Raw genomic sequence first — 13,557 nt, 5'->3', positions numbered from 1 at the left:
TGCAGGCCGCATATTAGCCAAATACACGCGGAATATAAATTTAGATATTCGCTAGACCACAATTTCGAAGCTGAGTTGATAGATAAAGTAGTCAGATTGTTAAGTATTGTTTCTTTCAAGACATCTTTTTAAAATTAGGTCAGAAAAGTATTGCCATTGAAAGGTTAATTATTTAAAAGGAAAAGAAATAGTGTTTCAATAATAGAATAAAATCATAATTTTATTGAACTTGAGGAGTATTTCTAGAGGATAAAAGGAGTGATCAAAACTTAACATTTCACAGACTTTTTTCCCTATTATTGTACAAAATTTGCCTTGATTCCTGAACTTTTAAATATCTACTACTACACATCAAATTTTTTTTTTTTTTTTATTCAGATACAAGTTAGCCCTTGACTGCAATCTCACCTGGTGGTAAGTGATGAAGCAGTCTAAGATGATAGCGGGCTAACCTGGAAGGGGTATGGCAGTTTTTATTAAACCCATACCCCTTTGGTTTCTACACGGCATCGTACCGGAACGCTAAATCGCTTGGCGGCACGGCTTTGCCGGTAGGGTGGTAACTAGCCACGGCCGAAGCCTCCCACCAGACCAGACCAGAAATTTAGAAATTATAAAATTCCAAACCCCTGCCAGGAATCGAACCCGGGACCTCCCACTATTAAGACCACAGCGCTCACCACTGCGCCAGGGAGGTCGTCGAAAATAGTCGAAACATCTCGCAACACCTTTTAGATTGGCAAGTGTTTTGATGAGAATAGTTTTTAGGGTTCCGTACCTCAAAAGGAAAAACGGAATCCTTACAGGATCACTTTGTTGTCTGTCTGTCTGTCTGTCACTGTAGATCACACAAAAAAAATTAAATTGTGGTCATGATCTAATAATTAGTATTTTCAACTTTCGAAGTGAGTGACAATATCAAGTGGGGTATCATATGAAAGATCATCACCTGGACACTCTAAAACAGATTTTTATTTATTTTTATGCATCATACTTTTTGAACTATCGTGCAAAATGTCGAAAAAATACGACTGTATATATCCTTTATAAAAAGGATACAATATTGTCAAGAGCTCGTAAGTATGAAAATGACTGTCTATAACAAGAAGTCATTGGTCTATAACGTTTGTGGAGGTGATGCGACCTATAGTTCTACAACAGCAGATGGCAAGGGTTACTTACGAATAAGTAGCATTGTTTTTTAAGTTTAGAGATTCTTTGGAATTCCAATAATTGAACATTTTATACAATTACAGTGATAAACATAAATAAAATCCATATTCTTACCGTTAACATGTTTACAAATGGAGTCCTTATCCCGAAATTCTTTTTCTATGCTCCACACAGGTGACTCCGGCTTTGATGTTCTGTTAACAAAAGACGAAAACGTGAATGATGCACAACTTTTCATGAAATTACAGAGAGAGTAACTTGGCAAAACATATTGCTTTGTTGTTCGGAGTTGCCAACACATATTCTAGAATATCACCCTGTTCTTTTTTTTTTTTAAAAAACTAGAGCTTGGCTCTTTGTAGCCAAGTTCCCAGATTTAAATCAAAATATATTTTATGAAGTTTTTGTGCCCCAAATATTTCATCATGCACATGCTACCATCAAGAGTCCATTACTACCTCGACAAAACAGGGTTACATACGCGTGTTAGCGACTAGATTTAAAGTATTTAGTTTATGCGGCGCACGACGTACCTATATGCGTCGATTAAAAACCCACGGTTCGTTTCAAGTGCGGCTTAAATTATTGACTTCTCGGGTTGCCGACTACCTGCTTGAGTAAATGAATTATTGCTTAAACTCGAAATTAGACTTAAAGTAGTGTAGAGTTATTTAGAAGGGACTTATGTTTTAGATTTATTAAGCGCTTGGCGGGACTAGAGGCCAATTGATAACAAATTTATGTAAGTTCGTTGTTTTTATTTTAAGTTGTAAATCAACTTATTTTATGGTAGAAATAAGTGGGCAAAACTTAGTGTGAACAAAGAGGGTTCTCAAAGAGTGTGCATATTGGCGTGGGAATATTCAACTCCTTTATGATTTGTCCTGTATAAATACCACTCGTTAAGCCAAATTAGTCAGTCTAGACTCTAGAGCACTGGTATCCGTAATAACTCTTTTATTTTAATACAACTATCCAGTATCCATTCTTCGTCACTACAAGTACCTACGCTAGGTCTACCTGTCGCGGTAGAGGTGCACGACCGGGGTGCACAGGACGGGACGCCAACCAGCCCATAAGATCAGCGAGTCAGCAAGCCAAACGGACAGGGTACAAATACCTGTTCGCTCACTTGCTGTAACATCAACGAGCCAACGAACCAACTAAGGGACAGGGTGCAAAATAATTACCTGCCCAGTGCCCACTCACTCGCGCCCCGTCAACTAAGTGGGAGAAATTCCCAGGCGTTGTTACGCACGTGTTTTACAAGCGACGCGCCGCAACAACGCGGTTAATTTTATGGACCCTAGTGAGTAGTGACCGATATGCCTAAACTGACGTCCTTAGTAATTAGTTACTTAAGGAATAGGATACAAGCAATCTTTATGATAATGTTGATAATCTCATGATACAACACATACAATACAGATACTAAAAGAGAGAGAGCCAGCGCGTGCCAGATCTTCGTTATCTTATAAAAGCTGAAAGTTTCTCTGCGTACCTATTGTCCCCAACACAGGGAGAAACGATCTGCGACTATGACGTTTGGAACATGGTTTGGAACAACTTTGGGAGATAACAGGTAATAAAGGTGTACAAAATATTGTATTCGGAGTAGTAATTATTTATTAAACTTTAAGGGTGTCTGGCAGGCGATTTCGACCATACTAAGTATCTGGCAATACATGACGTGATTTCTGATACTGTTCCAAAGAAAATATAAAAAAATTAAACTTTATACTTTGACGTCAGATTTTTTGCACCTTTATTAGACACCGTAAGGTTTTTTAAGTTGTACCTGTTATCTCCCAAAGCCACCATGATCCAAACTTCATAGTCGCTGATTGTTCCTCCTTGTGTTGGGAACATAACGCAGATAAACTTTCAGCTTTTATAAAATAACGAAGGTTTGGCACGCGCTGGCTCTTAGTGCATAACGTGGATGTAGAGAAAGGAATGAGTTATGCCTCAGTATTCTGAGGCGTAATTTATCAATCGGCCATTAAAGGGTTTGTAGAAAGTTTATGCATTTATTTACAAATACGACTAACATAATATTATTACTATGCGACATTCAAGGGTCAACGCACGCGTTCGCGGCAACGGCAGCGTTGGCCGCTGCAGCAGTTCAAGACCGGGTACGTTACTACGTAGGTACAACTGCAGCCCATTGTGCACGTCATCGACAGAATTAAGCTGATTCATGTTGCACTTGAAGCGGACACCGAGGACACTAATTACACCATTATACTTAGGTACTATAGTTATTTATATTAGCTGTATACAGGCTATTATTTTAAATTTATTATTTAGCTAGTCCGCGACTTCATAAACGAATAGGTAATTAACTTAGCTTTACTGTCAGCTTTATACGTCATTTATGATACACATTCATTTGCATCATTTCTACATAAATATTTTTTGTTAATAATTATTATTATTATATGAAATTCTATCTTATGCTCAAGACTTCGTCCGCGTGGACTACACAAATTTCAAATCCCCCCTTAAGGATCGAATTTTCAAAAATTCTTTATTAGAGAATATCTACGTCATAATAGCTATCTGCACACTGCATGCCAAATTTTAGCCTGATGCGCCCAATGGTTTGAGCTGTGCGTTAGATAGATCGATTAGATAGAGCGATAGATCAGTGAGTCACGTTTACCTTTTATATGTATATTTAGATACATACCTAATACGAAAATGGACTAAAGCCCAAAATGATTTAAACTTAAGTTAGCTATAAATCTCAAATAATGTAGGTAATAAATACATAATTTTAAATTTTACCAATACATAGAATATGGTAGAGGTAACATATAATGTAGTTAGGCACTTAAGGCCACTCGTGCAATGAATGCCTCGGCGAATCGGCTAGCGTGTAGTTATATTATTCTATTATAATGATCTGCAAATCTTGTGTACAATTTGTTTTGCTGCCAAGACTTTATGCGCAAATCGTTAAAATGCCCGTCTTATTACTATTTAAGCTGTCATTACATCAGAACGAAACTCAAGTGGAAGTCACCTGTACATACATAATAACGTTAAATTTAAACAATGATCTAATCAACTCTACCTAAAGTAGAAGACCGAATTAAATATCTGAATATATACGAGTAAGTAAGTATCCTACCTACTGGACATACAGGTTATTTATTATATTTATTGCACAAACTCGTACGTTTCTTTATTCCGTTCGAATAAAAGAAAATTTCTATGGGTTCTAATGGCATTAGGTACCAACTGTCGTTAATTATACTGCACTTCTTTTCTGTTTTACTGAGCGAAGTAGGTAGGTACCTATAGTTGAAGAGTTCGCAAAAATTCTGCCAAATTTGTCCCTGAAAATATCTACCATAACCCGTTTAAAAAACAACAAAAGCAAACTGTTCTTTTTTAGGGTTCCACACCTCAAAAGGAAAAGGAGATCCTATAAGAATAGGATCACTTTGTTGTCTGTCTGTCTCTGTCTGTCTGTCTGTCGTGCCTGTCAAGAAACCTATAGGGTACTTCACGTTGACCTAGAATCATGAAATTTGGCAGGTAGGTAGGTTTTATAGCATACCTTAAGGGGAAAAATCCGAATACCGTGAATTCGTGGTTACATCACAACAAAAATTAAAATGTGTTCATGAACAAATAATTAGTATTTCCAACTTTCAAAGTAAGATAACAAAAGACCAATTTTTATTTATTTTTACGCAGTTATTGATTTATCGTGCAAGAAGTCGAAAAAATACGACCGCAGTACGGTACCCTGGTGCGCGAGTCGGAATCGCACTTGGCCAGTTTTTTTGGGTTCATTTATTAATATTTCTAACAAGCGAACTTGTTAGCGTTGATAAATCAGTTATGAAATTCATTTATATATTTTATCTTCATCTATATCATAACCATGTATTAATTAAAATAAAAAACGGTAAACAATAATAATCTCATGGTTAATTTGTAACGGACTTACCGGAAGAGAGCAAGAGAAAAGCTCAATTTATGTTTGCGGTTAAACGCATGGTCATTAGGTATTTGCAACTGAATTATTATTGTTGTGTTTCACTTACAAACTTAGTCATTGGGATTCCAGAGACGGATTTACTCTACACAATGCAATGACTTATTATTCTGATAAGAACATTTTTATAATAAGCAGACACTTCAAGAAAATTGTCAGTAGGCATAGGTTGTCACTTGAAGGTTCACACTTTCAATAATTAGTCTTTTATGCGCCTGCACACAAATTACTCATTTTACTTACTACCTCTGAAGAACGAAGGCAATCAATAATAATGTTGTATCAACTGCTAAATGGACAGACCAGTTTCAAAGTAAGGAAGGCTTTCACCTCAGGATATTAATTTTTAGTTAATTCAACATCTCCAGGGCATCATCTCTGTTTCAGACCGTGTAAATATTTCTTCTGTACAGGCAGGCATCACGATCATCAACTTATCGCCGGCTTACTACTGAGCACGTGTCTCCTCTAAGAATGACAAGTCCACCACGCTGGCCATGTGAGTATTGGCAGACTTCACAAACCATTGAGAACATTATGCTGAACTTTCAGATATGCAGGTTACCTCACGATGTTTTCCTTCACCGTTAAAACAAGTGATATTTAATTTCTTAAAACGCACATAACTTGAAAATTCAGCGGTGAGTGCCTGAGATCGAACCCCAGACCTCCCGTATAGGAGGCGGACGTCTTAACCACAATGCTATCACGGCTTCAACTAGGCACTACAGACAGGCATACTTGTGTTTAAATTAGAAAAATTTATTATGCTTACTGTCTTGTCTGCCTCGAGCAGCGGCGCAGTTCCGCTGCGAATACGCAGAACTCTCCAAATGTGAGGATGAGAGATTTTCGCCGCGCACACTGGCGTGCGCATACCAGCATTTCAAAAACTGTAACAAAAGAAATAACTATTAGATTAACTTTCGGTGAAAATAGAATAACCACATATTGAATTAAATTAAAGTTTAAATACCACTGTAGCTAATTCCGTATTAGTTTGTAAGTACGAAAGGCTTATAGCTTTCTTTTTTACTATATTCAAGTCAAATTTATCGTATTATGTATATAATTATTATAAACTATGTAGATAATGCCCGTGAATCGTCCGCGTGGATTTAGGTTTTTGAAAATTCCGTGGGAACTTTTTGATTTGCGAAGCTTCGAGACGCAAGCTATCTCTATACCAAACTAGCAACCCGCCCCGGTTGGACAACAACGGGACGGACACACTTTCGCATTTACAATATTAGTATGGATTATTATTGAGTCATCTTGGAATTTTATATAAATGATTTCCTATATCAACTTATGCAAATTAAAAATCGCGTTTCGAGTATTTTTAATAATATGCTGCGTAAAAGCAAACTTCATTTTTATCTTGCAAAGGTGAGGAAGTATAAATTCACGGAACGATATGATGTGTCACGAAGTCATCATAGAAACGAGCGATTAAGGAAAACCCTTTTATTACAGTTTCATGCGTGTGGTCGTTAAAATATCTTCGTAGTTCACACATTACATTACTTGACGTCGAATCCACTCAGGCTCGACTTTAAAACTAGAAGTAGTAGGTAGAAGGAACTAGGAGTAGGAAGCTTCATTATTCCTGAGTGACATAGGCTATATTTTAATAAGAAAAAAATTTGAGATGCCTTCGAAAATTGCAATAAAGTGAAAAATAGTCTCACCTGTGCGCTTCCTTTTTGATTTTTGGACTCGAGGACGCAACTCTTTAGCCCTGATGCTAAATTGCATTATTAAATAGTGGTGATACGTGGTGATACCATGGGATTTTTAAAGAATCATACGTTTGCATCACGAGGATGGGCTACTATACATCGATGGCTACTACGGATAGGTTAAATAATTCGGATTCCTACCACAGGTGCATTACGCGTGCTCTAACTTCTTAACAGTGGGTGCTCAATTAACATTGTGTAGTGTTAAGTGTACAAGGAAATCAAAAGTTCAAAGCTCTTGTTAACAAGTCACAATTAGGTACGCAACGCCTAGTATGGAAATTATGGTGGAGCGCGAATAAACACCGTAATAAACAAAGGCAATCAAGACTCGCCTGATTAACATGCGTGAGTTGTGTAGTTATAGAGGATAGTAGTAGTAAATAATATAATACAACAATAATCAATAGCACCGCGTCGTAGTAACGACAATAGTAGGTACATAAATTCATTATGCAATCGATATTTTTATATATGATTCCTGTATTTAAAGTAGGCACTTAGTTCCGTGTATTGTTTATTATTTTTAGAGTTCCTTACTTCAAAAGGAAAAACGGAACCCTTATAGGATCACTTTGTTGTCTGTCTGTTGTCAAGAAACCGACAGGGTACTTCCCGTTGAATCCTAGAATCATGAAATTTGGCGAGGTAGGTCTTATAGCAGACATTAGGGGAAAAATCTGAAACTTTTAAACTTTAAGGGTGTCTGGCAGGGGGTCGCCATGATACTAAGTGTCTAGAATGTATGACGTGATTTCCAATGCTTTTCTGAAGAAAATATAAAAAAATTAGCTTTTATACTTTGACATACAAGATTTTTTACACCTTTATTACCTGCTATCTCCCAAAGCCTCCCAGTGTTAGAGACAATACGAAGAGAAACTTTTAGCTTTTAAAAATTTATGAAGGTCTTGCACACTCTGGTTCTTTCTATTGCTACTTATACGGCCGTTCCACTTATAAAACCTAATTAGGTACAACGCGTCGAAATGAGCAATTTAGATGAGATCATTTCGACGTAGCACCTGGTGTAAACGCACATACGAGTACGTAAACAACAAAATCACCACTTATTCATTTAATGAAACACTCGCAAACGCTTTATTTACGCGCAAATCGAGCTACGCATACAGTTAGTAACGTACGGTAGAAATTACAGAGATTGTTGTTAAAGTCACTTGTTTACATACAAAAGATAAAACTAAAGTGAATAAGATAAAAGACTGTTTGTGTTTGTTATTGGTATTGTAGACAGAAAAAGTTTCTCTAAGAACGACCAATAGAGTCATTCTTTGTGGAAAACACGTTGGGATACGAGAAATAGTTTTAATCGTACCTGAACTTCTACGAAATAACTTTAGAATAAGTAGTACCTAAGCTAAACCTAGAGCTGGACAGAGAATATGCTACATGACATAGAAATGTCCAAAATGCATGATTTGATTTGATTTGAACCTATGTATTTGTAGTCCAACCCACTTTGAAACTATTCCAAATGAGTTTTCAAGAGATGGCGTTACTAAAATCTATATCATGCTTATGAAAATTTCTACAATTACCAATCGTCACTCATCTGCATGGAAGAACATCTTTTTTTAGTGGTAAAGCACAAATCATCCAGCTCATTACTTTAATTACATATATCAATAATTGAGGATCCGGCTCCGCTAGGTATCGCGCCCGGAGCGCCATTGACCACTAGGGCACGATTTACTTCCTTCCTTCCTCTGTAAAATTTTCGTGAAGTATAGGTGCAATCATAAAAATTATAAACCCCAGCTTGCACACAGATAAACACGAAAGGGAGGGGTATATACTACAATATTAACATCCATAAAGTAATCGTAATGAGTATTAATAGGCTTATAAAGTGCGAGTGATTGCCGAGATTTATGAGGCCTAAATTAACAATGGGGCGTAACCCCATGCGGCCCATAAATTGTTTTATATGACGTGCATATTGGTCGGGCACTTTGTGATAACATCAGCCGATTGAAGTGTGCACTATTGAGAACAATTCGCTAGCATTCAATACAATGAATGGCAATGACACTGTAGATGGTTTAATAAAAGTAGATTTCTTTTATTACCTGTTAGGGTAACATGCGCACCACGAGAAAATTTTGTCTACGCATTTACTCGTCTTATTTGTATGAAGAAACACGAGATAATGCGTAGACAAAATTTTCTCGCGGGGCGCATGTTAGGCCCTCTGGTTATTATGTTTTTGTTTTATCTTCATTTCTGTTCTATTCACGTTTACATATATTTCGCATATATATACTTACTTCAGTTACGACAGGTAAGAAATAAATATTTTAGAATTGGTCATATAAAGCATTGATTACTCTTTAGAAATAAGCCGAGAACAGAAGGAAAATACTATTGCGTTATTTGAAGACATTTCAATTTTTAATACACATAAACAAAAAAAGTATTCATACAAAAAATAGTAAAAAATTAAAACTACACAAAAGTAACAAATAATATTTATGGCTAAAAATCAGCCAAAAGTTCATTCGCATCAACTAATTTGTGAGTGATGACTGATGATTGATGGTGAAGTTTTTCTTCCTCATACTCCCTAGTCATTAATCATTATAAACCCAAAAATAAATAGCGAATGTTCATATTATACTTATGTTTCTGTCGGTTGCAAAGTCATTTCAATATTATTGTTTTAACCTAGAAATGCACATTACTAAAAACTGTAGGTATCATCATCTTTAGGTAAGAGTTGATGAGGAATTCATACATGATTGATACTTATAGTTTGTTCATGTCAAAGTCTACGACCTTTTACGTCTAACTAACAAAATCACAAAACGAATTAAACGGATAATGGATTCCTCCTACATTGATGAATATAGTTATAAATCGATGAAGTAAAACTTCAAGACACTGCAGAAAGACAAATAAAGCTTTTTTTGTAGAGTCCAGTCTTATAACTGCAACTATAAGGGCTTTATCTGTATATTCTAAAACAGGTTTTTATTTATTTTTATGCATAATAGTTTTTGATTTATTGTGCAAAATGCCGAAAAAAATGCCGCTCCTCCCCCCTTATCTCCAAAGTTAACCAGTCGAAAATTCTGAAATAATCATAATCAATAGAAGTTTATGTATATGTTACAGAAAAAATAAAGCTTTAACTATCATAGTTTTTTGATATTAACAATAAACACCTACAAACAAAGTTAGTTTTGCGGTTCTTTAACAAAGTGATTGTCCGTTTTACTTCTTCTGTAATACGGAACACTTGGTGCACGAGTCCGACTCGCACTTGACCGGTTTTTTTAGAACATTTCGTCTATGATAAAACATAGAATCACCTTTATCTTGACAACGACGTTTTATTTACGACTAAAATCACATATATTTTAATGATAAATCATTAATTAGTATCTACAAACACTATATTATCTGAGCTGATTCAGCAATGACGCCCTTCCTTTATCTAATACTGATCGGTGACCAATCAGTGACCGTTCTTTGGAAGGTTATGGTTAAGCTTGCAAGAATAATTGAGATGAGTAAACAGTTCAACTCTGGGAATCTTCAATTGTTGACGGTAATAAGCTAACGAGTTCAAAATTGGCGCACGTCATGAATGATGTAGAGCCGCAAATATCATGAAATTCAAGTTCTAGATGTTCTTCTTCTTAAGTTAAGTGTTAAATTGTGTCCTTGCAATATTATTGTTTCTAAAAATTAATGAAAATTTCAAGCCTTCAGAATCGCGCATCGGCCACAGCGGCAAGTGGCTAATCATAGTTGAAAATGAAAACTTAATTTTGCCTGATAAAATCAGTAAAATCGATAAATACGTTGCTATTTGCTAGAAATCTTAACAATTTCGCTTTTATGTAAGTAGTTACTTTGAAATGGAGAATGAAAAAGAAATTATTACAGTCCAGACTCTTGACTATCACTCGGCTTATTGTTCATTTTGGAGATTATACGTACACATAATATTATATTATCTACATACTAATAACTTTTTGTTATCGCTGACGTCATAGAACGTACACTATCGATTACATTTATCTGCGGACAGTCGAAAAGTACCTACACAGGATTTAAATATTATTGAGATAAAAATCATAAATGCCAGTTAATTATAACACTATTTAGGGTTTTTAACCGGCTTAAGGAGGTGGTTCTCAATTCGGCCCATTTTTTTTTTAAATTACGATTTTCCAATCGCCAGCCTTAGGGCTCCTTTAATATTCCTCGCTTATTCAATGAATGTTTTTCGCGGCCCAACAGTTTAACCGTATTTGATGAAATTTGGATCGAGTTAGCATACATCCCGGGAAAGGAGGGCTTCTTTTTATAGCGGAAAATTAAAGAGTTCATACGGGATTCGTAGAGGCCCATCCGTTTAACCAAATTATATGAAATTTGGTACAGGGGTAGCTTACGTCACGGAAATAGACATTGATTAGGTACTTTTTATCCCGGAGAATGAAAGAGTTCCCGCGGGATTTTTATACAACCTAAATCCACGCAGACGAAGTCGCGGGCATCATCTAGTTAAAAATATATGACAGCACTTACCCTGCGTTTTAGTTGGATAAAGCTCGATATCGTTGAAGAGGCCCTGTACTCGGTGGGCGGGCGCCGGCTGGTCGGGCGGACCGATGCGGCACTCCCAAGCGTGCGCTACCTCCCTGCAAAAACAACCTTGTCAGTTTTAGCGTTTATAAACTGTCGTGAGCGATACTATTCATTAGGACTAGCCCATGCTCGCAACTTCGTCCGCGTGGACCACAAAAATTTCAAACCCCTATTTTACCCCCTAAGGGGTTGAGTTTTCAAAAACCCTTTCTTAGCGGATGTCTACGTCATAATAGCTATCTGGATGTCTTTCAGCCCGACTCGTCCAGTAGTTTGAGCTATACGTTGATTTGATAGATCAGTCAATCAGTCACCTTTTCCTTTTACATATTGTAATTGAGATAAATATCCATACTTAATATTATAAATGTGAAAGTGTGTCTGTCTGTCTGTCTGCTAGCCTTTCACGGCCCATCCGTGCAACCGATTTTGACCAAAATTTGGTACAGATATAACTTGCATCCCGGGGAAGGACATATGCAAATTTTAATCCCGGAAAAAAAATTTGAAGAGTTCTCACAGGATTTTTAAAAACCTTAATCCACGCGGACGAAGTTGCGGGCATCATCTAGTTAGGATATACTTAAGCGCCTAAGCTTACGTGAATTTTGGTGGGGATATCCCCGACTAGTTTATAATATACAGTATGTTGTGTATATAACCTTAACTAGAAGTGATAACGCCCGCGATTTCATCCGCGTGGATTTAGGTTCTTGAAAATTCCGTGAGAACTCCTTGACTTTCCGAGGTAAAAAGTATTATATGTTTCCTTTGTTTCCATGACCCTTCCAGGTCTTTATACCAATGCAAAAAAATCACGTCGATCCATTGCGGCATAATTGAAAGACAAACCAACAAACAAACTCACTTTCGCATTTATAAAATTAGTATTATAGCGAGATCAATTGCAAGTTCTAATTGCCCAAGAGTTGCAAAGGAATTGATTCCGCCAATTTATCTGTAAATTTTTGTCTTTAAGATCAGGCGGCAGGCTCTTGCAGCACCAAACGTTGACATCTATACATATAAATAACATGAATGTAGGAACTCATAATTCTTAATAAATAATGACTTCTTATTGGTTGACTCATTTGGCTTGAAGATACAGTTGTAGCAATTGTATAGTGCGCGACAGGTCGAGATGGCAATCGGGGCTTGAGGCGGGGGGACGCCCTGTCGACCTGTCGCGCACTATACTATTGCTACAACTGTGTCTTCAAGCCAAATGACTTGGCTATAGGTACCTACCATAAATTCAACCAATAACAACGGTACGATTAGGGAAGCAATCTTGCTTTTGCGAGATCTCATTTTCGGGAGATCTCGTCAATATAATTTTACGGGATTTATCTCGGACGATACGAGATCTCGCAAGATTAACGATATCATGTTTTATGCTTCCTACGGTAGTAATGATGCCTAATTTTTAATTAGTATTTAATGTGATTAAATCGTAACAATATTTACCTAACCACATACAAAGTTCCAAAAACTACTGATTTAATATCTGTCCCGGCTTTACTCACGTGTGTAGTCGACGTTAGCCCGACTAGTTTCGAACCCATACGGGGTCCTTTTTCAAGGGAGTCCGTTCAGATATTATTTAGAATGGAAATCACTCACGGTAGTTTAAACGCTAAAACTACTCATTTACTTTCTTGGTTAGCTACATTTCCTGAGGATGCTCCTGTGTCAGAGTGAAACGTGCGTCGAGTGTGTTTTGGAAGATTTGTGGTGTTGCGTGTTGGTGGTGCGTATTACCTTCTCGGTGGGTTGCGTTTCCTGCATTTTAGGAGATGGGAGGGCAGGCGGTGCATATCGCATGCTGCATGTATTGTACCACACAGATTTGTTTGTTTCAGCGGATTATTGCAAAATTAAGCTTGTGGTTCCTTGTACTAATATATATATATATTTTTAATCTTTATTTTTTTTGGGACTTTTGCCCGACACGGACTCTCATATATTTATTTATTTATTTATTTACACTTTATTGCACACAACACA

The 13,557-nt window shown here is 36.7% G+C and overlaps 1 protein-coding gene across 9 annotated transcripts in view; it reads right to left on the bottom strand.

Annotated features, from left to right (window-relative positions):
* The window catches only part of raw, a 78,986-nt gene that overhangs the window by 23,307 nt on the left and 42,122 nt on the right, over positions 1-13,557 (bottom strand). For 7 of the 9 annotated variants that reach the window (XM_069498385.1, XM_034968160.2, XM_069498379.1 and 4 more), the window contains 3 exons: positions 11,491-11,603; positions 5,964-6,081; positions 1,288-1,367 (listed from right to left, as the gene is read on the bottom strand). In XM_069498385.1, the coding sequence (XP_069354486.1) occupies positions 1,288-1,367; positions 5,964-6,073 (190 nt within the window). In that variant the 5' untranslated portion in view covers positions 6,074-6,081; positions 11,491-11,603. Of the gene's footprint in view, positions 1-1,287; positions 1,368-5,963; positions 6,082-11,490; positions 11,617-13,557 lie in introns of all 9 variants that reach the window. The other 2 variants (XM_069498382.1, XM_069498384.1) reach the window with 2 other exon arrangements.

This window comes from Maniola hyperantus, chromosome 4 (genome assembly GCF_902806685.2).
Source record: "Maniola hyperantus chromosome 4, iAphHyp1.2, whole genome shotgun sequence".
Classification (NCBI taxonomy): Eukaryota; Metazoa; Arthropoda; class Insecta; order Lepidoptera; family Nymphalidae; genus Maniola; species Maniola hyperantus.
Note: the sequence above shows the minus strand (reverse complement) of the source record. Positions and strands in the feature narration are given on the sequence as shown.